Here is a 27,849-nt window from a genome sequence, read left to right on the forward strand (position 1 = left end):
ATTTCGAATCACGGATCAGAAAAAAATTACAGTCATATTCGACGGTTCGCTGCTTTCCCCTCTGCAAGGATCAAGGATCGAAGTTGCGCGGCGCGGAGTGACTCGCGCGTAAGAAATAAAAGTCGGAAAGAAACCGAACGTGTCGCGGTGAAATAAAAAAAGGAATAGGGGAGTACGATCCTTTCTAAAACGGCGTATCAAGACGTTAACATCGCTGAAGGTGGAAACGACACTAAAAATCAAGGTGGATACGTCGAAGCTTTTGGGAGCGTGGGGTACCTGCCGATCAACGATACCGTGCCTCCTGTGCACTTTCTCCCACCATTTATAAAGTTCGGCTCGTATCTTAGGCTCGCTCAGTCGTCCTGGTATCACGTGTTCGGTATATATCGCACGATTAAACGCGTATGAAGTGATCTCGTTCAACTTGTGCGTCGACGAGAAGTTCCGTCGGGTCAGCAGCTTGGCGTTCGAAGGATCCGAAGTTTCCTTTTCCGGTAAGTTCGAAACATCACCCAGCGGATCGAAACATCCGCAACTTCCTGAGGGGCGGTCCACGGCTCGTTATCTCGCGCCTCGATGCGTAGAATAATTAATTGTATTTTTCTAAAAAATTATAAAAATAGAATTCGATTCGTCGGTGACGTTTTCCAAATGAAGATAGATTTTGAATTGTTACTTAGGTTTTACCAAATTGTACTTCTTGCCTTACAATAGTTTTTGGCTTCATAGACACTTGAATTAAATCGACGCTTGAATTTGAAATTTTTTATGCGAGTAAAAATTTTTTTTTAGTAGATTCTTCCTTATTTTGGGCTAAATTTGTTTCACTATCGAAAATGAATTTTTTGAATATTTTTTTTATTAATAAAACTATTATCGCCAGTTTAGTATTTTGTCAAAAGTCGATTAATATCTGTCATTAATTTCCCACGGCGTAAATTTTGTAATTCCAACGAGGTATAAAGGTCCTAAAATTTTATATCGCCTACTAAACGAAAAGAATTTTTTTTTACAATAATTATCCACATAAATTGCCATTGCTTTCGATTTTATTCGAAATTCTTTGTTCCCCGAACCATTTATATTACAATCTGCACTTATTTTAGAAAAAGTTGAACACTTGAATCCGAGTGATGATATTTGGGATGAAAAATAGATTTTGCAGTTACCTATGTTGTAATTTCCGAGATTAAATGTACTTAACTTAAGGTGCAATTAATTCGCAGAAAATATTCGAGAGTGTTTCGCGAATTTATCTGTCGCGCGAAAATGCATCAACTTCCCTTGCCCCGGGGAACATGATTAATGTTTCGGCTACTTGTGACAGCTGTTAGGAATGCAAAGGCATTAATCACCAGCGCGTCGTGATAATGCAAGTGAATTCATTACTTCGTAAATTATTCCTTAGAAATTGACAAGGGCCTCGGATTATTTAACAAACATCACCGAGCGTGGCGTAACATTTTTTTTTTTTGATTAACAAAATTAGACATATACGTGTAAAAATAATGAAATAAAAGCAACAAAAACGAAATACGAGTTATGTTCACTCGTTACAATACGAAATGAAAAGTGTAAATATTGTAGAAGTGTACTGAGTTCCTAGCTCTTTTAAATCTGCCTTATCTTTAGAAAGTTTATTTATAAATAATTCGTATCCAACAGATAACAAAAATATTCCTTTAGTTTCTCCAAAGTCATAGATTATTGCATTAATTTCGTTTGAGAAATACGTAAAACGTATTAAATTATATCAGATGAGTGAATTAAATTAAATTGAAAACGCAAAACTGTTAATTGGTTATGATATAGTGATGAAAATTCATTTATTTACCCAAGAAAAATATAATTCAGTTTCGATATTTGCTATTGTAGATATTGGTACGAATTTTAAATGTTGAAAAATAATAATCACAACATAAAGATTTCGTTGGTCAAAAAATGGAGTCCACCTTATGCATAATGTTTTTATTTGATTTTCTTTCTTTTCTGATCAACCAGCAACTCATAGTGATATATAATTAAATGATAGTTAATTTATTCTTTGTTTAATTGCAAGTGGCATAGAGAAGTGTCCTCGGTCGTAGATGAACCAGAGAAAATACCTTGGACTTGCCATTTAGCATCTGCCGTGTGAATATTCCGACGATTAAAGGTTAAACAATGCTTAAGTTGAACTATTAGCGAGCTTCGCTCGATACATTGCCTTCTATTCCGAAATCGACAGCTCCCAGATATATCCCTGTTTATATACTAATATATAAACCTAATACATCGTACAATTGTTCATTTTCTCAAGAAATATAATGAACAACACTCGAAGTCTTCAATTGTCTGTTTATGCCCAGAAATATGAAAATTTCGACGAATTTATATTATTTTCTTACTGCTTTTAAGTACACTCAGTTTTAATAAACATAAACAGGTATATTTGTTATAAAAATAATATAAATTCGTTGAAATTTTCATATTTCTAGGCATAAACGAACAATTGAAGACTTCGAGTCTCGTTCATTATATTTCTTGAGCAAATAAACAGTCGTACGATACGCAATGATGCAAGAAACAGAAGAGATATATTTAAAGAAAATGCAAATTATTTGTATCTTCTGATCGGTGTATTAATTAACACACAATGTAGTAATATCGTTGAGAAGTATCACGGTTGCAACGAGTATTCCAAACAATTTATGTCGAAAATACTAATTAAATAATGCAATTGGAGACTAATAAATCACACATAATGGACATTATTACATGCTGTTTTGTTAAAATTTCTGGCGTCAATTATAAAGGCTCGTGTCATCATTTCTTTTAATGTTGTAACGTAACACGATCAATTATATTAATATTTTTAAAGAATCCTTTTACTACAATTTCTTATACATCTTATGTTTGTTATTATATATTTTTGTTTTAATAATGAACTGACAAAATGTTTATTACACCTGTTCAACAACAATTTTACAAAATCTTTATACATTTTTTATGTATCTAAGAACGAATAGAAATCAAAAAAATTGTAAATAATCACTTTTGTAAACAATATTTACGAGGATACAGAACTCTTTGAAATTGAGTCTTCAGGTAAATCAATCAGGTTTGAAAATTATTACAATACTAAAGTATAATAATTTTTTTTTACGACAACTTTCGCGTAGTGCTTTAAAAAGAATGAAAATCACTATTGTGAAACGAATTTATCGTATACTGCAATCATTAATGTATACCGAGTGGAAATAAATTCGATGGATTTATAAAACTAACGAACGCGAACGATAAATGTGTCAGATAACTGATAGTTCCAGAGATATTCATTTAATTTGAAAGTCAGTAGTTCTTTTTCTGTATCCTGTGCAATGATTAATGAGCTCGTGTAAAGGAAGAGTGCAAAAAATTGCGTTCAATTAACCCGCCATTATTCCGACCATTTGCCAAGTATACGATATTATTAATTTATAAATTGAAAATACGTTTTTTAACCAAAGGAAACGATTTAGGAGGTTGAAGCAGCAATGTCTAATCAAATCAAACTTCGCAGTAAGCGAAAAATGGATCGTTCAACGTTATTTAGCGTACTTCCATCGAGCAAATTTTGTTTTAACGCATGCGTACGCACAACCAGCGTAAAAATGTGGCTTAATTATCCGCATTCAGAAGATAGCGATCTATTTTCCGTACGTTTTAGCTAAACACGCGTGCACGCAAAACTTTCTCCTAGCATTATGCGCGGGGATTTGCATTTCTTTGATCTTCGCGCAACAGGTATCATTAAAGAAATTCAACGTTCCTTGACGCACGTCCTTGATTCGGTCGTTCGAAGAACGCCACACGCAAAGAGAGTTACGAAAACGCGACGGGACAGAAGTTTATTATTGTAGTTAGGATATTCAATAAAAGAACCGAAAGGTAAAAGAGTTTGATTTAATTAAATATGAAGAAAATAAAGTCCGTGATCATTCGAGGCTCTGGAAGGACTGCCGGCGCGTGCCACGCTGCAGCCGCCCGGTAACGCATTTTTGGAAAACAAAGACCTAACGGGGACTTTCCGTCTGCATGGTTCCCCGATCGATAGAAAGACGAGAATGTTCCAGCACACACATACATAAGGAAAACCATAACGGTCGAGGATAGACATTGTAATATCTCAACATTTATTATAATTCATTAAGTTATATTGCGATTTTCATCAAGGTCTGGGTTAGGAATATCTTGCGACACAATACAGATTATGCACCTCGTGCTTTTAATACGATTTGTAAACATTGTTGTAGATACAATTATTTATTTAATCGTCAACTATACTTAGAGTGACATAGAGTGTCCGAATCAACTCTTTTTTTCTTTAAATATGAGGTAATAATTCTTCCGCGCATCTACCTTGCGCACACGTTTAAACGATGGCGCTAGTGTCTCGTAACCTCGCGGGAACTTCAATGATATACGTTCAATATCGTCGTAAATAAAATGTTCTACATAGTTGTAAATTAAAATAACATACTACGTAAAATTTATATTAATTTCTTTTTTTATTTATAATAATTTCGTTTAATACAACTTGTACATTTAATACAACTGTGCTCAAAATTAAGAGACGATACCCAACGGAGCAAAGAAAGGATATAAATTGTTACGTTAAATTTCCGTGCAATTTCCTTGTCACTTTTTTTTTTGTAAACTGTTGTCCTTCCTGTGGTATTTCGATGATTCACACGGATCCTGGGAAATTCGTTCTTAAACGTTACGCCGAACGAATAAGAAATGATCCAGCGGGGGGGGATCGATTGTTGCGTAACGGAAATCATTCACACTTTGAATGGTCCCAGACTTTTTCTTCCAAGGCGGAAAGGAAAAAAAAGATCTAAGGCTGTGTCCGCCGGTTCTTAGTTTCGGGCTACGTAACGCGACGATTCCTGCGCGCGTGGAACACGTCACCGATCGTGAAAGTGCTAAGCACTAAATTGTTCAATTACAATCGTTATTGCACAGCGGTGAAATATACAACTCGATAAACGTTCGTTGCGAAACAACTCTATAAATGGATTATCGAGATAAGGCGTACGCTACTTTTCCTAAGCCCGCTCGATTCGTATCCATTAACAGCCACGACTAGATAAATATTAGAGCAAGCTAATAAAAAAATGCACTTTAGATTAAAAATTAGAAAAATTATCAAGAAAACTTTAGACCCAAAGTTTTGATTATTTTCACGGAGAAAATTGTTCGAACCACTATAGAAATATTAATAATCCTGCATAATTTGAAATGCTATAATTGAGACGCTTTTTTCTCTTCTACAAGACAGTAATAAGGGAGTTACGTCTAAAAATTAGTAATATAAAATTTATTGTTATTTAAAGATACTTGAAGGCATTTACTTGCTGAAATTAATTTTGATATGATTGAATACGTACATTACGAAAACTTTCAATTGCAATAACTTTTAAATTAGTAGTTTTAAGAAATAAGTCTCTTAATACTTTCTTGTAAAAGGTTAAAAAGTGCATAAAAAGTGCAAAGATAAACGCAGTGCAAGTTTTTAGTAGCATTTCTGGCGACACTTCCCGCGCTCGCCAGTAGAGGGCTACGCTCGACCTGTACCTTTCTCACTAGTACTCGACCGACCACCTATAGTGAGATTCCAGTATGTATAGTGTATATTATGCATTGCACCATAACGATTGCGTCAATGGTATTTTCACAAGATAAATAATTATTACCATTTGAGAATCTATGAATGTTTGAGAGACGCGGGAATGAAACAACTCGACCACCGTTTACGGTGACATTCGCTTGTAAATTACCAGTACATCCTCGCAGAACGAGAACGTCATTCTCACTTCCGACCGCAGAAAATTCGACACGCTATTTCTCAATCTGTCCACGAGATGTCATTTGCCAGGATTTCAATACGAGGCTCTCGCCCCGGATGCAACCCATCTGTAACGATTAAATCGAAACATGCGGGTAAAAAGGAAATAGCATACTTTCCCAGACAGGGTGAACAAATCGTTCCGCTGTTTCCTGTCGAAAAATACTCGTACAGCATTGCTGGGTAAATTGGTCGTTACGTTTGGAAATCGAGCAGGTTTTACTCCCCGTTCTAAGAAACACTTGTTTCCTCGTCCCAACGGAAACTAATGAATAACGTTTCTTTCAACGTTGCGGAAACGATCATTATGTTTTACACGAAAGAATTTTAGGCCCATCGATGTAAATTTATCGAGCAATGGACACGATTAATTAGCGAATATTATAGGTTTTTCTTTAGTTTACTGGTGGACCAGAGTGACTCGTAATTAATATTGTTCTTCGAGGTTGGGGGTTGGGCGAAAGAAAATGGAGAAAAATATTATTTTTTAATTGATTTCACTGTTATTAAAGTCACTGTGGAATCTGGTAGCTCTAGCAAATTTACTGATACGGTGGTCATCGATGACTGGCATTTCAAACTTAATAAAATCATTTATAATGAAAGAACGGATACGCCATTGAATTATCGAATTATCCACTGAAATTTGAACAAATGTCGAGGGTATTTCCAAACACATAAATCTGACGTGGCAGCCAACGTGTTAATCGTCCGATTCGAATTTTCAAGCCTGAAATTTCGACGTCAAGTCCTGCAGGTGGGATTTAATAAATATCTTTAAGTAGTTATTAACCTTCCATTCCATCGAACCAATCAAACCATTTTAGGCAACTTGCAAGTCGAGTTTCTTTTCCCGCCAATTACGCCTAGTATTCTCGTTAGCATTTTATGAGCGGAGTTCTATAGGCGAAGGTTGTTAAACAGTTTTTTGCGCGAACTATGGTATTCGTGAATTCCTTGCAAATATGAAAATTGAAAACAACAGAAAGTTCCAGAAAACCTTCTTAGGTTAACAAATATGCAGTCTACATTTCGAAATTAAAAAAATCTATTTACTTCTATAATATCGAAATTATTTGAACACCCATTGTGACAATGATCCTTTATTTGTTGGATTAAAGTCTGGTGCAATAATTCTGCTGTTTGAAAGGAAGAAGAGACGATTTAGAGGCGATGCACACAACTAACGCAATGGCTTCTTTTCTACAAAAACAGAAGTTGCTACCGCGAAGTTCTGTTTGTGTGAAGTTTCTAACAAACAAAGAACTCTCCAATTTTGCAATTCCGTTTAGGCAAAAGGTTACGGAATCTTATTGCCCCAACGTTTCCGATGCAAATTTACGCGCCGTAAACATACAATGCGCACTACATCCTCCGCGAGGAGATCATTAGAGGCTTGGAAACGAGCTTGGAAACTCGATGTCGCTTAAACTTCATCTGTTAATTAAATTTTTAAATGGTTGTAGCTGATTTATGAAACGAACCCACGCTTTCACGATGCAACAAGATGATTCATACGAATATCGATACCCCTCGAATTTTCCACTGTTTTTAGACAGTTGGAAACTAGCATTCGACGACTGCTTGAAGACTTTCCCAAAATGGAGGTTACGATCGAAGATTATAACCTCCAAAACACGAATACACATATATCCATTTAATTTATGAGTTTGCTGTTACCTTGCCAGAGAATAAACTTTGTTTAAACCTAAATTTCATACATTTCGATGTAAACACACCGGATTCCCGCGTTGTGTAATTTGGCAAACAGTTATGGCAATAATCCAAAGTCTGGAAGTTATTTATCGTTGACCTCATCGATTTTGGTGACGTGAAATTTAAATGGAGTTGGAGAGGGAAGGTCACTGGAGAAGAACATTCATAAATTATCCCCTCACCTGATTTTAATAAAGTTTTGCAGATTTCTAGTCTATAATGGAGGACAGTCAAAATGTTAAAGTTGAATTTGATTTATTCGTCGAGTAATCATGAATTAATACAAAAAAAATATTATATAAGCATGGTTATAATGAATATATTTACTGGAACGTTAAAGTTTAGAAGTCGTGCAAGCTTTCGACGAGGACCCCAAGAATTATGTTACATGATTGATATCCTCATGAGGGACCCATAAGTTTTATGTTTCAAATGATCAAACAGACGTTTCAATTACAGTTATGATCAACTTTTAGTTTGTTTAACGTTTCTCGTGTTTCATTTGATGTTCCTAATCCACGGTCGTTGGTTTATCGCAGATGCAAGTGCTCCGAGATCCTCGAAGTCTGGGAATATCGATAGAGTAATTACATAATATCGCAGAACGAGAACGATGAATCAACGATCGGTTCTCGCGTTCTCCTTTCCTGTTTGATAACACACAGCGATTGCACTAATTAACGACCGACGTTTGCTCAGCTTGGGAGAAACTTGGGGCAATTTAATGAAGCATGGAAAAGCGTCTTTCGTGGGTGTAACTTCGTCCTGAAATATTGGTAACGCTATACCGATATTTACGAGACTTTTACAGACCTATAGATCCCCATAAAAAATTTAATCCTTTGCTATTAAAATTATAAATTCCATTTAAAAATCTCGTGAAATGTGTTTTTTATTCGATTCAAATTACACTTACCTTATATATCAAATTTTAAATGAATCCTCTGAACCCTTCGGAGAACTTAAAAGGAAGTTTTAAAAGTTTCGAGTCACCACGGTCACCGAGCATTAAACTCGCGTAACCTTCGGGTGTAATCGAAGCCAGTTTTGTGCAATTGCTACAGAGAATGCACTTGTGCAGTTGTGGCGCGTCTAATTACCGCGTGTAAACACCGAGCTTCCTCGTGGAAAACCGTCTGAAGAAAGTGCTAAATAAAAATTCCTCGGTACTCGCGCGCGAATCGTTAAATCGATTTCGTCACGTCGCCTCGTTTCCAGCAATAACAACGTAATTAATCCGATCGTTGCTAGTTTTTTTCGTCGATTCTCAGGAACATTTACAGAAACGATTGCGTTTCTATAAAGACGATTTCGAGATCGAACGCAGATTATCTTTTTAAATTAAGGGAACATACGTGGAAACGATTGTGCTCGTACTTATTATACCTGGGGAAATGTAAATGGTTGATTTATGTGCGAATAGATTTTTGGTAAACGGGAATCCATTCCACGGAAAGTTGAAAGTGTTTTGTTGTGTTTGATTATTAGACAATAAATTCCAAGAGCAATTTCGATTTTCTTGAAACCGTGCTGTCTCTAATTAACGGGTAACATTGTACAATTTTTCATTCGAAGCGATGAAATAATATGGAAAATATGTTAATCTTGATCTGAAATGTTGGGAATTCGAACGGATTTATCCAATTTCTGTTCATAATAAGTGAATAATCGACCCAATCATTTTGGTTTGTATTTTTTTTCTCTACTGCAACTTGCTTTTTAGTTTATTTTATTTTTAGAAATAAATGGCGAATGAATTTTGCGATCGAACCATGGGAATAAATAAATAAATTAGAACGTTGAAATTTCAACGAAGTGATTTACAGTCGAGGAATTTCTTACATCAAGGAATACGCTTAACATAAATTTCATCAGCTTTGGAAGTCAATAAGAAACCCTTTTTTTTGGTGCACCTTGTTACGAACAGGAAACATCCCAGCAAACACATTTAATCGTTATGTCATTTTATCAAAATATAAACTCGTGTCTTTTTTCACACCATTGTAAGGTATCTATTCTCGGGACATTTCACAATTCGCAGGTGTGACTTGCAGGTGCGCTTTGACTCCTGGCTCAACAAATAACTTTCTACTTAATGTTATCCTTGCTTTTTATCCGGACATTCTGATTCTACAACGCCGTACGAAGCTGCACTAAACGGTTCGAGAAAATTTCTTCACCAAAGTCGTAAGTCACCTTACAAATTATCTTGGCTCGATTGCGTGGCAGGCATTACTTCATTGCAATTATCGTGTCGCATCGCCTTCTTTCGTCTCATCAATCAAGCGAGACATCGCGTAGAACGAAGTTCGAGAATCCAGTATAGAAAATTCTGAAGATCTTTTAACAAATTTTCCCTTTCCTTCTAATTTTAAAACATTTTAAGATACCAGAAATGTTTCGAGAATCTTAGAAAATATTATTAAAATAATTATTTTTAGAGGCAAAACTATAGTAACGTTTGTAAGGGGTTACCATGTTTGGTGATTCATTTCTAAACGACGAAAATACTTTATCAGATGAAAATTTTTCAACAAAGTCAAATACTAGTCTAAATACTTTGTCGTTTAGTTTTTCTTTAAAAACAAATGTGGCAATCGAGAGTATTTAATGTACGCCATATTGCATGGATACAGAGCAGGCGCCATCTAGCGGGAAAGAAGCAAACTTTCCCCCTAAAAGTTTTTCGACGCGATTTCGCGAATCCCAAGGACCAAAATAAAGAAGAATCAGGGAATTCCCGAATCTATAAAATTAAAAATTCGAAGGAAACGCAATAACTGGCCTAGGCAACGTGAAACAGGTTCTATATCGAGGTCGTATCGCCGAAAACAAGATGACATAATACGGGGAACTCCACGATAAATTAGTATACTCGCCATCGTTGCCTCAGGCTATGTACTTTCCCTAATCCTTGTCCTCAAACGTGACAAACTGTAAACAATTTCGTCAGAGCAGGATGTTTCAACTCTCCCAGAAAGCGTTCACTGTGGTCCATTCATCTTTCATGATAGTTTATGCATTATTTATGGGTAGAAAAATTGGAGTAGGCTGGGAAAAACGACAAGAACTGAATCACGTGATCAATTAAAGAATGAAACAAGATGGAGTTGCCGCAGCAGTGCTAAAAGAACAGAACACTTCGAATCGAATTAAATCAATTCCAATAATTGATAAAATTCCTTCAGAATATATATCTAAACACACACATATATTTATTGTGATTAAAAGTAATTTTCTATTTATCAACTATTTCATCTTTGATAGATTACTGAAAAGAATATTAAATGAGACAACGATGCTGCACGTTAATTAAGATAATGTTTGCTTTCTTTATTAAAAATTTATTACGAGTGGTGGCTAGTAAATAAATAAAATTAAATAGCGTGCGCAAGAACGATCTTTTCGTCGCGTGCAAACTTCCTTTCATCGCGTTGCGATTTGACACAGATTTCGCGTTATAAACAAACATTAATTGGCGGTTTTGATTAATACGCCGGTTTTTTCGCGAAGAAGTTCGCGACATGCAACCGGAAGGCGATCGCGAGCCGTTGCACGTTACACCCGAGTTGCTTTTACCGAGTTTCTCGTGCACCGTTAGTGCAAAATTTCCCTGCTCTACGTAACTCCGCATTTAGAAACATTTATCCACGAAAATAAAAACGAGATGTCAATCAGTGTTTTAGGTTCGTCGTGCTTTTTAACCGCCGCGGACGCATTCATTCGCGTCCATTAATTTCTTGCAAGTCGTAAGTCGTAAGACAGCTTTTTTTGAGAATCGAAAACCGATTTCCCTTTCTTTTTGTATTGGAAGTTCTTTCATTGGTGTTTCTGTTAGAGAATTTATTTACTTCAAAATTTTATAACTTACTTTATGCAGTTAGATAATATGATTTGTTACTAGTTGCTATTATTTTAATTATGAGTTTGTTATTGGCTCAGTATGCTGAAAGTGTAAAACTTACAAAATCTGCAATGAATTTTCTCAGGCAACCATACAGTTTCTGATTAACATTGACGTATTGTGCCTCGGTTTATTAGATCGAAAGGAAAATATAATTACGTATAAAGAAACTGGTGCATAGAGAGTTATTATGGAGGACCTCGAATGCAACTATGTTGCACGTGCATTCACCGTAGGAATGGTTCGGGAACATTTTTATAGACCTGAGGTTTTTTCCTCGTAAATCTGGAAAGTGCAGAACGCGTTACAGTCGCGCGGTGGCAAAGAATTCCATTATAAAATCGCAATTTTTAGTTTTAATAACGAATAACAAACATTCTTGATTGATTCGTTATCATTTTTTGTCTCGAGACGATTTTTTATCCATCCCTGACTGAAAAGAACAAAGTTTGAATTTACGTTCCGTGAAATTAAAGCAATTCATCATGGACAATGCGATAAAAGAAATAACGTAAACTCAGAGAAGCGTTAAAAGCCGTGTAATGGCTTTTTACGATTTTCTTGTCATTTTCGTTTCAACGTTTAGCCGATTAAGTAATTCTATACTTTAGCGATTGCTCACCAATTTCGAGGACCTTGAAATATGTCGTGGCGATTACTATTATGAAAATTGTTTTCCTAAACATGTTACCGCCACTCGCCCTTTAAAAAATAATTTTATGTCCGAATTAGCCTCGGTTTGAGTTGGAGATAAAACATTAACCTTCATTCTTAATAATGACAATTATTATTATCGTTATTATTAACAGAAATTGGAAAAATGTCTGCCATTATATAAAAAAATGCAGGCATTCTTGTATTAGAATCATGACGACCAACGAGAAATAATGTCTACCGTGTCGAGCTAATATCGAATAATATTAATAAAGAAAATTGAAATGGAAGATGAACGCGTGGACGGCCGCCTTGCGGCGGTAAGGAAATCTAACCTGAACCTAATCCATTATATTAATTACTAGGTAGAATAGTTAGGTCTGGGTTAGGTCTATTTAAATCAAGCTACTTAAAACGGCTACTTAAATCGAGTTTTTAAGCATATCCGTTGTACGCATATTGCCGGTCGCCTCGACGTATCTAAACAATAAACAACCGGCGATTCAACGCTTACACACACGCTGTCACAGTTACGTACGTATAGATATAATTAATTGTAGTAGCAGCGATCTTTTTGAAGAAAAATCACGGAAACTATGGCAGAGTGGCGATTATACAGGGTGTTCGGCCACCCCTGGGAAAAATTTTAATGGGAGATTCTAGGGGCCAAAATAAGACGAAAATCAAGAATAGCAATTTGTTGATCGAGGCTTCGTTAAAAAGTTATTAACGTTTAAAGTTCCGCCTGTAGAACGGCAATCTGCGAACAGCTGCGCACGCATCACAGTGGTTCTCATTCACAAAACTGTAAGTCTGTCGATACGTCGGTAAGTAGAGTTTCTCATGCTGAATGAGAGAAAATCTTCATAACAGTGACCTTCACAACATATTCAAAGGTAATCGAAATTGGTGAGGAATCGCTAAAGTAAACAATTACCGCCGATTATAGAATTTTCAAACTGCTGATAAGAAACTTTAAAAACGTGAGAAGCCAACATTTTTACGCAATCATTTGCAGTAATTATTTTTCACCGTAGATAAAATATTAGTTTTCGTTTCTACTCGCGTTTTTCTTTCTCACGCAACGGGGAAATGTCTAATAAGTATAATTTAATATTTAATTTTATTGATTTTATGTTATTTACTTTTAATCAATATTTTACCATACTTATACTGTCTGTTAAACATACTTAATGATAAAAGTGCACTGCATCGTCGGAAATTATGCTGACGGAGTTCACGGTCAGAGGAAAAATCTAATAGCAAACTTTCGAGAAAATTCGTCTTGCAGTTGCGGTTAGCTTTACCGCAACTTTATTTCTGCACGCCTTCCTGAAAATTAGTATGAAAATGAAGGGAAAGTTGAGAAACGCTAACCTTGATATAGATTTTGTTTTGTTTATTCAACACGTATTCGGGTCAAGAAATGGGAGAGCCAGTTGAAACTTAATATTCTTTTTTTACTAATATTGATATTTGCATGGTATAAATATATGAAAATCTTGCATTGCCTGCGTACTTATAAAGCTTCGAAGCCTCAGAACGGAAATCAATTATCTAGAAAATTCAATAGTTTATTGTGAAACGCGCTTGAACTTAAAGGGATAGTCTCAAACATTGTCAAAATTGATTTTTTATTTTTACAATCTCTTGGAATCTTAGGTTTAGAGACTATGTATTGACAGACGATCAAAATTAAAGTTAAGATGAAGTTAATCGACTTATTAAAAATTCTATTTCTCTACAAATTAAACGTAGATTTCCATAGTTTTTTCTTTGAAAAGATTCTGCAATTATTCCCCAGCCACATGAGATTAAAAATTTCTGAGACCTTTTCAACTTTTGTTTCAGAAATATGAAAGAACGAACGGTGCATTGGATTGCAACAATTTTTCTTGTCGCGATAGTTCTGAAAAGAGCATCTGCGGCGAGTGACGAGAAGATTACGTTAGACAATGGAAAATCCTCGGAAAATGAAGGTAAGAACAGTCTAAGAAACATTCGATTCGGAAAAAAAATTTCCATTTTATAATAATGATGTTAATATTTTTCGAATCTCTCGATTTTCACTCAGGTCAGTTTTTAAATATCTATCATAGGATACTACTAAAAGAACCTTGCACTTGAGATCGTAATAACTGGTGAAACTTCAATTTTACAAAATTGTATAGTTTATCTTATGCAATCAGACAACATAATTTATCACTGGTTACTATTATTTTAATTATGAGTTTATTAACTCAGTATACATATCTAATTCGATACCGTCAAAGTCCAAGATCGAATACGCCATTAACTCGAGCAGGATAAACCAATTCGTCACTTTTTTTTTTGCTCGAGGGTTGGCTTTCTCGAATGGCGTATCGAGTATTAATAATCAAGGCAAGGGGCAGCAGCAAGTTGGAAAGGAAACTAGGGCAATGGGTTCCTTATGCAACAAGTGGAAGTTAATGGCAGGGAACAGTTCTCGAGTTGGAAAACGTTCGACTGTGTAACATGCCGGAATTCGAGTTACGTTCTCGAGGGACGTTCTATGCCCACGATATGTATAAACATAATGCACCTTTATACTTCGACAAACGTATGTGCGCTGTGCGTTAATACTTCGACTGCCACAATTATGGACACGTGTCTTCACTTTCTGTGTACATGTTTGCTTATTCGACTTGCACTTTCCAAGGAAAATTTCAATGAACCACTTGTTCCATTACAATATATATTATTTGAGATTAGTTTAAATCGAGCAGTACATGGATTAATTATCTATCATTTCATCAACTCATTACGAATAAAGCTAATGTGCTTTGGAGTAAGTTTCGTGGTCGAAGTAGAAAATGAATGAAAATTAATTGGAGAATCAATTATACAATCGTAATCGACTTCACTTTCTGTGTACATGTTTGCTTATTCAACTTGCACTTTCCAAGGAAAATTTCAATGAACCACTTGTTCCATTACAATATATATTATTTGAGATTAGTTTAAATCGAGCAGTACATGGATTAATTATCTATCATTTCATCAACTCATTACGAATAAAGCTAATGTGCTTTGCAGTAAGTTTCGTGGTCGAAGTAGAAAATGAATGAAAATTAATTGGAGAATCAATTATACAATCGTAATCGACTTCACTTTCTGTGTACATGTTTGCTTATTCAACTTGCACTTTCCAAGGAAAATTTCAATGAACCACTTGTTCCATTACAATATATATTATTTGAGATTAGTTTAAATCGAGCAGTACATGGATTAATTATCTATCATTTCATCAACTCATTACGAATAAAGCTAATGTGCTTTGCAGTAAGTTTCGTGGTCGAAGTAGAAAATGAATGAAAATTAATTGGAGAATCAATTATACAATTATAATCATAGAGTAAATTGTTTTTTCCGGTAAATCATCAACTAAGATACTAATTTTGAAAATAATAGAAATTCAGTGATTTCAGATTTTCACGTTAACTGAACACTTCTTTTGATATGCTTTTTGAAACATTTTGGAGCACGATGGGAAAAGTTTGATTTTTAACTTAGACCAGTTTAATATTGATATTTTCAAATTGATCGAAATTCGTTGGAGAGTTTGCTATAGAGCCTAAGTCAGTCACAGTGGTTCATTCGTCGAGTTACCTGGTCGCATCGATATGATCTGTCGTTGGTATAACATTTATCGTTCCGGCTGAAAGCAGTGAAAGGCATCGGGGCGCAATAACGAGCCTGTTTCACGATCTATTACGTCGACATTGGATCCCTACGATCGTCCATGGTACGGTGAACGTGCCTGATCAGATGGTATGCACGATAAACGTTAAAAAAAATGATGATGGCAAAATGAATCGATGCAAGGTTCGTTGGAGATAGGCATCTCCTATGTAAGGAAGACAGAAAATTATGGTAACCGATCGTTTGTCTTTTTTCGTGGGAAAATAGTAGCGTCCTTCCGTCGATGGGGAAGCACAGTGGCGTGGCATTAAACGACGCCTTTGTCCTGATTAAAGTGATTTCAGTTACGTAGCGACTACTGTGGTTCCGGGTAAATACGTTGGGGAATGGAAACGGGAATGAGTAAGCTGAACGAAATGCTCGATCGAACCAAAGCACGTTCTTAGTTGGTTCTAAATACGACTGGGAGTTGTACGAATATATGTTTCTCGATCGAACAATATTTTCGGAGATATTTCACGATGAATCTTGCGAAATGCTAGCAAAACGAAACGTCGATGCATGAAAAATAAGTCGACCATATAGAATCACGTGGACAGTATACTAAAAAATTATAAAATATACGATCGTTTATGTGATTTTATCGAAAAATATTTTATCAAGATCTCGAGGAATAAAAAGTATTATCAACCAGACAGTATAATCTTGCTCGTATTAATTAAATATAGAATCTAAGTGGAATAAAACATGGCATGGGAAATGTGATTTACTGGATAAATTTCTTTCGAAGATTTTAGTATTTCTAACTGTTTAGAATATTTAATTTATTAACTTGAAATTGTAGGGGAAGGTTTGCAATTTTGCCTCATACTCGCTGTATATTATTGACGTTCGTGGACCACGAATTCTAATTAGCTTGGAACACAATCCGATTATATCAATTAATGCGGAATAACAACGAAGAATAGAATTTAGAAGGAAAATCGTACGACGTGTTAGTCGAGTCAATTTACGATCACTGTTGCGTTATTCTTTTCCAGATTCCTTGGACTTAAAGGCATCGGAATCTACCTATAATTTCCCTTTATCCATCAATTTTGGAAACTCCTTCCACTCTTTTGGGTATTCGCCACAACCAGCCAACTTGTACTCAAAATTCCTAAATACAGGGTAAATATAAAAAATATTCCTTTTCTATTATTACCCCATCCCTCGAGATTCTTCACTATTTTTTCCACATCTTTATGCTGGAGTATATTTATTAATTCGTTATAATAAATTATTTATATATTATATATTTCTTTGATAACTACTTTTATAGTGGGTTTAATACCTAATTTTGAACATGATTTTAAAAAAATTATTGCTCTATCAACATTAAGTCAATTAGGTTTAATATTAACTTTAAGAACTGGATTTTATAAATTAGCTTTTTTTATATAAAAATCAGCTGCTTTCTATGATCGTCCCATATTAAATTTTTAACCGAACTTCTTCAGTTTATTAAATATCTGTTCCAAAAATAATGGACTCCAAAATCTTTTTAATGAGCTCTAATTTAGATCTCTGCGTCAGGTGTTAAGGTCACCATCGAGTTCAAGCTTTTGAACTCCATAGCTTTTGTTTTTAAAATATTTTTTTTAACGATCCTGAAATATTTTAAGCACCTTTTATCTTTTTCTCAATTTGTATATGTGTTTGTTAAATTGTAATACGGTTTTAATAACATTTTAGCAGCAACATTCATCAAGAAATTAGATGTGGTGACACGTATCCACGAGGCTGCGAGAAATTACGATACCGGACGTACGATGGCTCTTGCAACAATCTTCGAAATCCTACATGGGGTATGGCAAACACGAGATACGGACGTCTTTTACCAGCGAACTATGGAGACGGTAATCTTGGAAATTTTTTTCAATTTTCTGTGACATTAACATACGTACTTCCTATTTCGAAGTCTTCTTCAAACAAATAATACAACCTCAAAGCAATATAAATAAATGAAAATCAGCAAAAATAATAGACAATTAATATTTACGAGAAAATACATAAAAATAGCGAAGTTCCATGAGCGTTCAATTTCCAATTTAAATATTTATAATTCATAATTATTGGAATTAAAAGGCTTATAGAAATTGGTAATAGAAATTATGGTAATTTGAATAATGCACATTATCATAATTAAATAACGTATCTCGTGAACAAAGAAAGTGTTTCACTTTCTAGAAATTGCTTTGTTCGTTGTCAGGGAAATAACTTTAGTTCACACAGGGATCGATGACGATCGATTTTCTCTTTAACTACCGAGCCACGTACAAAAAGTTTACGTTGTCATAATTTAGATAAATACTAATAAGACAATTGACAATTCATTGACCTTTTGATAAGTTTCTCTTCCTTCTCTTGAAATTTTTTAAATTATTTTAATTACTAGATCAAATTAACGAAGACACACGCAAAGAATACATTTTTTCAGTAATTACCATTGTTCGTGTACGGAATTTTACTGTTCCAATACTTATGCCCAAGATCGTATATTTATCGTTCACACTCGACGGACGAAAAACTTATTCATCCGTAAAACACGTGACTTTCATACTGCCAGACCCCATCATGTGCAATATGACATTTTATATTTTCATTTACGCAGTCTACGACCCAGACTCTAAAAGAGTCCGTAAAAGCAGTCGATATCACCCACAATCGTTCCACGTCGATGAATATGTATGTGTGTGGGGCCGTGAGTAGTCACACGTTTTGGTAACTGGTTCAATTAACCCTTTCATTGCTACTGTCGCCTATTTCTGTTGGCCAGTAATTCTTAATCACTGTGCTATACAATAAAACATCGTAAAGCCAGCTATACCTCAATGTCTACTTCAAGAAGCCATAAAGAATGCCCCTGAATGATATTTTACGACGCGATGGAAATCCATCCTTCCTTCCACGTATTGCGTTTTCAGAATAGCAATACCATTATTTAATAATCAATGCAATACGAAATCGTAGTCAACAGAAAAATAGCATTTTCTTCAATTGTAATTACTGAATCTCAGTTCCATTCAAGGATACTCTTTTTAGCTTCCAAGTATACTAATATACTGAATATTTATTTTTCCTTCATAACAGCAAAGGTGAAATAACCTTTCCTAAAAATTTTTGTCATTAAATTTGAATTTCTTTCAGGAATATTCTCATTAATTTTCCAGTATATTAATCTGCTGAATCTTTATTTTCCGCATAGGTCTCAATGTTCCTTTTATTAATAATTGTTGTGGTTTGACATACTTTTTATATATTTTTTGACTTGCCACAATGAGAAAAGAAACTCAGTTTCGGAGACGTTGTTCTAAACAATGTCATGAGATTTAAAACGTTGACCAGTGTTATAAATTCGTTGCTCAAAGCCTGCTTTGCTATTGAAATTCTTTTTCGCGCTCATTTGTATCCTGCTATTGACAAAACCCGCGCCCTTAGGCTCCTTGGCATCCGTTTCTTTGTGATTACACTCATTTTTCCGATACGCCTATTGGAAGGTTGTTTCTATCTTCGTAGCGAAGTAGCCTACGCTGGTTTTTAATACTCAGATCCTTCTTACACCCACCAAACACGATTACCGTGAATAATTATAAGCAATAGAAATGGAAGAAACGATAATAAACCAGATACAACTAGATAAATATATCGAAAACAATCTGAAAACCTACGTTGATTCAATTTTCCATTTCTCTTTTCATATTCATATAATTTACCGCGGAAGACTAAAATTATACAATCATGTTTGCAAAGACTACAATGAATTTTCATAATTCGTTCCGTGACATTGACACAAACGTTAGAATTAATCGTCAAATTAATTACAGCAAAGATCGTGGCAAGTGAAAGGTTTATTATCAACTTCCGGTCTAGCACACTCGAGCTCTACACCAGCTACGTAATCATTTTTGTCACCGTTTATTCCCACTAAAAACGTTACTTCCGTGACCGTCGACAACATTGTTCAACACGCAACTTTCACAGTCTTTGCATTTCTTCAATTCATCCGAAGCTATGCTTGTCAGTAAACGTATTATGCCACCAGTCGTAAATAATTACCACTCCGGTGATTTGTTTGTCGCTACACTATAACGAACCATTTTACCAACCATCTATCGATTTCTCTTTACGTTCAAATGCCCCTTTTTTATCGCTTTTCCGCGCAGAGTTTGCATTTATTTGCAGCAAAAAACCAACAAAAGCATAGAACAGTTTTCTGGTTACGATTCGTTGCTCGCTAATTCATTTCCTATCGAGTTTATTTATTTACGAGGAGCGGCCGATTGCGGGAAAAACGTGATTCCGTAATTTTTCGAGTACGTATGAATACACGAAGCAAAATCGCTGATACGTAATACGTTTTAAACACAGCGGAATTCCATGTTTCTTTTCACATGTTTTACAATATGTTATTTCCGGGGGCCATAAAAGTTTATTGTTGCGGTAGGGAAGCGTGCCTCTTGACAAATAATACCTGCTTTCGCGGAAACTCGTTTTTATCCCAACGGAACAACGTCGAACGTGATTAATGCGCTCGCGCGGGAACCAGTTTCCCTCCTGATTTATCAATTTTACGATGTAATGTTAATATTTCTAAATGCACGAGATCACACTGAAGCATTCTTAGTCTTATGACGATTCTTTCGTTCTTGGAATCCTCGTTCGGAAGAAAAAAACATTTGAAAGTATTATACTTTGGGTTAAAAATTTTAAAGGGAGATTCTAGAGAACAAAACAAAACGAAAATCAAGAATACCAATTTGTTGATTGAGGCTTCGTTAAAAAGTTATTAACGCTCAAAGTTCCGGCTGTAGAACGGCAATTTGTTCACTTACTCGAATTTTTTTCTCGAAATTGCGTAGGATTTCGGGGGTGTGTCTATTCACCAAAAATGATTGTAATTGACCCCCGTAACCAAAAATAATTTTTCCAGAACAATTTGAAATTTTTTAATTTTATCGACTTTGTCCATCTACTCGAATTTTTTTCTCGAAAGTGCGTAGGATTTCGGGGATGTGTCTATTCACCAAAAATGATTGTAATTGAGTCCCGCGACCAAAAATAATTTTTCCAGAATGATTTGAAGTTTTTTAATTTTGTCGAAAAATGTGTCCACCTACTCGAATTTTTTTCTCGAAATTGCGTAGGATTTCGGGGATGTGTCTGTTCATCAAAAATGATTGTAATTGAGCCCTGCAACCAAAAATAATTTTTCCAGAATGATTTGAAATTTTTTAATTTTGTCGAAAAATGTGTCCACCTACTCGAATTTTTTTCTCAAAATTGCGTAGGATTTTGGGGGTACGTCTGTTCACCAAAAATAATTTTTCCAGAAAGATTTGAAATTTTTATTCTAATTTTATAATAACTTTTTAACGAAGCTTCAATCAAAAAATTGATGTTTATGATTTTCGTCTTATTTTGACCTCTAGAATCTTTTATTAAAATTTTCCCAGGGATGGCCGAACACCCTGCATATTTCCTTACCTTCCTCGGTTTCATATTCATCCTCTTCCCTGCACTCTGATAATCTTCTTCCCCAAGGATAGGGGCTATGAGTTTTAACATTTTAATTCGCTTCGTTACATTTTTACTATGGTATATTTACTGCCATTCAACTTTCTTGAGAATTTCTGCGCGGAAGAATAAATCATTAAGGGACAAAAGTAGGAACTAGAACCAGTACCACATTAGATTTCTCTTCGATTCAATTATCTTTGGTGAATATGAAGAAATTAAGAATGCTATGTATGGCAGCTGTAATATAACATTTGTGTTGACATTTTTAACATTCCTGCTCATAGAGAAGGAAATTCCTACGCGCGGAAATATCGAATCTTTATGAAGGGAAATGCCACTAAAAAAATAATGAATGCACCGTCGTGCATTGTTGTGAAATCTCTGGTCGGTGTAAGTGTTTCGTTCAAGACATGTTTTGCAAATGATGAACTTTCTACAAACAAAGTACTAAAGAATGTGTAATTGATACTAATAAATACAAAAATTTGCGAATATTTGACGGAAAATGTATGGAGAACTACTAACCGAGCAATTTGAAAATACCTGTTGATATAAAAATTAAATAAAAAAAGTTCCAGAATGCCGTATATCTGCGTAATTCTTACCAACACGTAAGAGTTTAATTGCAGTGGCAATTAAGTGATAATATATTCGACGTTATAAGAAAATAATTTGAATAAAAAAACTAGTGTAAGTGAAGCCAGTTTTTCATTTAGATTTTGTTACATTTTACGTTTAATTTATGCAGGAATCCGATCGCCTACGACTTCGGTTACTGGAGCGGAATTGCCACTATCACGAATGGTCAGCTACACAATGTTCCCCCCCGTCGATATTGACAATCGAAAATGGACGTTGGTAGCCATGCAATGGGGACAAGTTATTACTCACGACATGGCTTTGATCGACGGAACTACTCAATCAAGTATACATAATTTTCTATCCGCCATATTACTTAATAGTATAATAATTAGCATTTGGGTCTGCAAATATTTATTTATATGTAATTGCTGTCGAGTCTGTCCTATTCCATTTTTCTTCTGTAACATTATCACTTTCACGTTTCAATATATGTATGCTAATTAAATTTATTACAAGTAGCAAATGATTTTTATTATTCTAGCAACTCGTGCGTGTGAATTTATACAGGAAAGCTTCGTTACTATGAAGAAAATGCAGTTCTAAAATGATTCATTTCCACCATTTTGTTTGCCCCACAAAACCAACCAAGTTTCGTTCCGCACACTTTCTCTTAACTTTAACAATGAACCAATCATTCATTTTGGACCACGGGAACTGTTTATTTTAGGATCCTAAAATTTTGGATTTTTTGAAATAACAATAAGGAATTAAAAATAACAAAATGAACCCATAGTTCTTATAATTAACTGATCACTTATTTTGTTCCAGACTCTGGGTCCATTTTGAACCATGAAAACTGTTTATTTGAAGATCTTAAACATTGTTTTTTTAAAAATAAAAATAATAATGACACGTGAGATTGTAAAAATAGAATTATAGTAATAAATAAAGAATTGTTAAATCTCACGCAAGAATACGAAAGAATGAAATTAATATTAGAGTCAAAACGGACCCAGAGCCCTTATAGATAACAACTTACCTTTTATTTTCTGTTGTAGAGCCCCACGCGACCAAGTGTTGCACAGACGACGGACAATTGGTGGACGAGGCGATGCTTCACAATCTATGTTACCCCATACTTATTCCTTACAATGACCCCGTCTACAGCAAGGCCAACACAAGATGTATCAACTTCGTCCGTAGTACAACCGACCTTGACCGTGGCTGCTCCTCGCAATACAAACCAGCAGAACAGGTTCGCTATTCCTCGCGGTTATTGACTTTCCTCGCAATCATCTGTTACCTCATCCGTGGATACCCAGGGTGCACTCGGTAACCCAGATCAGAACTAGTATCAGAGTTCACGGACACCAATTACGCTATTTACGATCACGTAAACGTCTGCGCCGGAAGACTGTAATTAGTTACACTCGAACGAATGTATCAATCGTTACGTCGATTACCGATCTTAACGTTACGCGAAAATTTTAACAGGTCCAAGGAGAGCATTTTTCATTTTTGTTTTTTAATATTAAATTTTCTGTTTCGTTTCTACGTCATTTGAACATGGAGTAATTATTTTTGTTGACGATGAAATTTAACTTAATTGTCATTTTTTGAGATTTCAAGTTCATCAATACTTTTGAAACGAATAATTTACATGTATATATTCTATCAATTTTCAAAATTAATACAAAAATATTTACCATTCTAAATGCCATTGAAAATTAATTTCTAAGGAAGAACATGTTTTCTAAACCAACGCAATGGAACCTCGATAAACGCAACCTTGATGATTGCATGAGAACTTTATTCACTGCGTTTATAAAAGGAACATAATGATCATTTAGCAGCGAATAAACTACTTGGAAATAAAATTCGTAGTAACGACCATAGATAGTGGAGACATACTAAGCTTCTTATTGGATCAGTTACCTCGATAATTGCGTGAATCTCGACGCGTAGAAGACACTTCGGCGCCATTTTCTTGCAATTATCGAGGCTCTACTGTATTTTAATCACTTTGCGCTACAATCGTTGCAATATAATGCATCTTTTACGAAATTATGCACGTGATCTTACAGCTGACCGTCGTTACGCATTACATGGATCTCTCCCTGGTTTATGGATCCAGTGATCAAGTTGCAGCCAGTTTGAGGGCGGGAGTTGGAGGCCGTTTGAACGTAGACGTTCGACATAACAGGGAATGGCCACCCGCGGCAACCAATAAGAGTCAAGTTTGCGATACTACGGAACCTGACGAAGTTTGTTATCAAACCGGTAAGCTTCGACATAGCGACCGTCTTGGTTTTACAGAACATATCTAAATTTTCGAGAATCGGCTCACAGACGGGAACTAAAACACGAATATCGATTATTATTCATGGTATAACTCTTTGCGATCCATCTATTCCATGTAATAGCCTGTCAACAGGTCCAATTTATTTTGGAGATAGATTACTAGCCTGAACTGTCACCACCTGACTATTGTTACTTTTCATTCTGGACAGGGAAAGATTAAACTTGCAGCAATCTATCACAGCCCGTGTTCATGCAACGTTTCAGATTTATTTTATGATGGCAACTGTTGTGCCACTTACATTTTATTTGGGAAATTTAAATGCAGGAATTTTAATGTGGTATTTTTTTCGAATTGACAGACCATTTTAAGCAAAAGGTGCAATCTTATTTACCAGCTTCGAATTAACTTTTCTCGAACTTCTTTTTAATTCTTACGATTTGAAAAATAACAAAAATGGTAATTTCCATATTCAAGGTCAATGTCATCTTTACTCCTTAACACTAAACCTGTTAAAAGAGTGTCTTTGACAAAATGATTAGAAACTATTAATTGCCAGTAATTATTCCACGAAGCATTTACAGAGATCTATTGTAAAAATTGATGTGACTGATATTGTTTTTGTTATTACTGATAAAAATTTCAGGCGACACTCGTGGTAATCAGAATCCCCAGTTGACCGTTTTACAAATAATACTGCTCAGAGAGCATAATCGTGTGGCTGATGCTTTGGCTCGTCTGAATCCACATTGGACAGACGAAACAATATTCCAAGAGACGCGACGAATCGTGATCGCAGAACATCAACATATTTCGTACTACGAATGGCTGCCAATATTTTTAGGTAAGACCACTTCATCGCAATATAGCAAATAATTTGTTTCCATTAACCTCTTTAAAATTTTTATGATACAACGATTATTAATTTTGATACGAACGTTCCTGTGTTAGGCGTTGAAGGGACATACGGTAACAAGATTTTGTACGACACAAAAGATTACGTGAACGACTACGATCCTAACGTGAACCCGAGTGTCCTGAACGAACATTCTACAGCAGCTTACCGATATTTCCACTCTCTTATCGCTGGATACCTCAAGTAAGTCGAACAAAATTTATACTAACAGCAGTACAACTGGTATTTCGATCAATTTTTGTCTCCAAGGATTTCAGAAGTCATTTTAGAATGTTGTTTAAATATCACTAGTCGTGCCTTAATCGAACAACGATCTTTAAAAATAGCCTCGAAAAATATAACACTTGGTTCGTAATTATCTGTCTGGGAACCTTTGAGAACCAGTCCCGTGCGTGATTGGTCCACAATCTAATGGCGAAACCTTTGCAACTTAATCTTCAATCAACATTGTAATGTACCAATTTTCTATGGATACGCGCTGATGGATTTTATCGTATTCTGCAAATTACAGAGATTTCGCCAACAATCTAACTAATGAGATCCTTAGTTAGACCTCATTAAGCTAAAGTAAACTAACAATTTTTCATTGCCTGACAAAAATGAATCTTTTTCCAATTTTCTTTATTCAAAAACACAATTTAAAAAAAGAAAATTATTCTACATTATCTAGTTCTCGGGACATTCAATAGAATTCTACATTTAATAGATATACGTAATAGTATTTTCTTAATTTTGTTTCTTCTCCGAGTATTCCATGTTTTTTCGGTTCGTTTCGCAATTCTAGTTAAATATTGTTGTTCAATTAAATAATACAACCTACGACCCTACAATTCCAATACACTACATCGATAAAATGTTACCGGAGACGATATCGCTGAGTTTTCTACGATTTTGTTCAGCTTAGTGACCGAACATCGATTCGCAACCGGTGCGTTGAGGCTCAGCGACCATTTCAACAATCCAGGCGTTATCGAAGAGCGCAACAACATGGACGACCTCATGAGAGGCATGGCTTATCAGCCACACAAAGCAGGCGATCAGTATTTTGACGCGGAGGTACTACGAAACCGTTTCGACGAATCGTAAAAAACAGAGAACGTCCCATGAACATGTAAAATATGTTTGACGTGTTTCAGATTACGCAATTTCTATTTAGAATGGGTAGACCACTGGGATCGGACCTTCGGGCGACGGATATTCAAAGGAATCGCGATCACGGACTCGCGTCGTACAACAGTTTCCGCGAGTATTGCGGTTTACCCAGAGCGAAGTACTTCGCCGATTTCACGGATTATATTTCCATCGCGGTAGGTAGAAACGGGATTTCTAAATAAGCTTAGAACTGGTCACTTTTGACCCACGCTTAGAAGTTCGTTAGACGTCTGATTAAAAATTTTATAACAATTCGATGCTGATACTAATTAAATAAAAATTGTTATGAATGTCTTTTGTATACAGAACGTGGAAAAGTTGTCTGAATTGTACGCAAGTCCCGATGATGTTGATCTAACTGTTGGTGGATCGTTAGAGGCCCACATACCAGGAACACAAGCTGGACCAACTTTCCTATGCATTCTTACTAGACAGTTTTATCGAACGCGCGTGGGTGATCGTTTCTGGTTCGAAAGAGGCGACAACGAGGTGGCATTTACTATAGGTAAATACTACTTTCTATCGTTAATTACGGTATCGAAGTTAATCGATTTAACAAGTCTCCATCTAATTAAATTTCTGTTACTTAAAATCGAAAGATGAATAATTACTTCTGGTAATTTTCTAATCTTTTTGTTTCTATTGTATGTAAGCGATGCAAACATATTTTATAAAATAAAATTCATAACTTTGATCTTAATTTTGTAATTTTTTCAGAGCAACTAAATGAAATACGAAAATCTAGCATATCAAGACTATTCTGCGACAACAGTGATCACATTACAAATATGCAACCAAAGGGATTCCAACAAGTTTCTCAATCGTAAGTTTTCTTTCTCCATTTCTACGACGCACGTTGTAATAATTAGTAATTATATTTAATTCCATCAATTTTAGTAACCCTGTCGTGAGCTGCGAAAATATTCCAGCAGTGGATCTCTCGTTATGGAAAGACTATGCACCAGAAATAGGAAGTCATCAAAATATAGGAAATCATTATTTTAAAAAGTAAATTTAAGTAATCCAAATAATTGTTTCAACTTTCTACACAATTTCTAGAAAATATCGAAACCTAATTAGACGTGGGCATAGTTATAGTGACACGTGGAGTATTACTGTTAGTCGATATAATTTAATTGTACAAATTGTTACTAATAAACTGCATTACTTTTTTTTGTAAAACCAGGCAACATATTCAAACGTTATCTATTTACACATTTTTATATCCACGTAATTTCATGCCTAAATGTGTTTCAGATCGTTCGTGGATACAGTAAGTAAAACAAAATTAAAATTTAATTTCCTTTAATTATTTATGTACTTTTACAGGAATGCATTTCCACTTATTAGATTTAACTTTATGATGGAAATGACATTAAATATTTGTAATGTATACCGTTTAATATCGATAAAATGAACAATTTTGCTTATATTATGTAATATGCATCCTTGAAATACAAAGCAGTTCGTAACAAAGTTTAAATGCTTAGACAAAAATCTAACAAAATAAGATAATAGATTTAATTATC

The 27,849-nt window shown here is 35.0% G+C and overlaps 1 protein-coding gene across 3 annotated transcripts; it reads left to right on the forward strand.

Moving 5' to 3' along the window:
- Positions 1–371: 371 nt before the first annotated feature.
- LOC122400179 (peroxidase-like) lies at positions 372–27,417 on the forward strand. Of its 3 annotated transcripts, none has more exons than XM_043401500.1 (14): positions 372–497; positions 14,001–14,128; positions 16,853–16,982; positions 17,550–17,710; positions 22,120–22,296; positions 23,012–23,208; positions 24,038–24,233; positions 24,899–25,096; positions 25,204–25,351; positions 26,068–26,224; positions 26,305–26,475; positions 26,627–26,825; positions 27,038–27,143; positions 27,218–27,417. In XM_043401500.1, the coding sequence occupies exons 2-14, from the start codon at positions 14,005–14,007 to the stop codon at positions 27,330–27,332; spliced, it is 2,079 nt and encodes a 692-aa protein (XP_043257435.1). In that variant the 5' UTR covers positions 372–497; positions 14,001–14,004; the 3' UTR covers positions 27,333–27,417. The 3 variants fall into 3 exon arrangements, with proteins under 3 accessions (XP_043257435.1, XP_043257436.1, XP_043257437.1); XM_043401501.1 differs by lacking the exon at positions 372–497 and adding an exon at positions 12,648–12,683; XM_043401502.1 differs by lacking the exons at positions 372–497; positions 14,001–14,128 and adding an exon at positions 15,844–15,941.
- Positions 27,418–27,849: the final 432 nt, after the last annotated feature.

Source organism: Colletes gigas, unplaced genomic scaffold (assembly GCF_013123115.1).
Source record: "Colletes gigas isolate AHSC1104 unplaced genomic scaffold, ASM1312311v1 Colletes_gigas_Sc00016, whole genome shotgun sequence".
Classification (NCBI taxonomy): domain Eukaryota; kingdom Metazoa; phylum Arthropoda; class Insecta; order Hymenoptera; family Colletidae; genus Colletes; species Colletes gigas.

What these genes read in the sequence shown, in the direction of transcription:
- LOC122400179 (XM_043401500.1), top strand. Translation starts at nt 14,005, where the DNA reads ATGAAAGAACGAACGGTGCATTGGATTGCAACAATTTTTCTTGTCGCG. An exon ending in CGACGGAACTACTCAATCAA is followed by an intron (nt 22,297 to 23,011) that starts GTATACATAATT and finishes TTTCTGTTGTAG; the next exon opens with AGCCCCACGCGACCAAGTGT. An exon ending in TTCCAACAAGTTTCTCAATC is followed by an intron (nt 27,144 to 27,217) that starts GTAAGTTTTCTT and finishes CATCAATTTTAG; the next exon opens with TAACCCTGTCGTGAGCTGCG.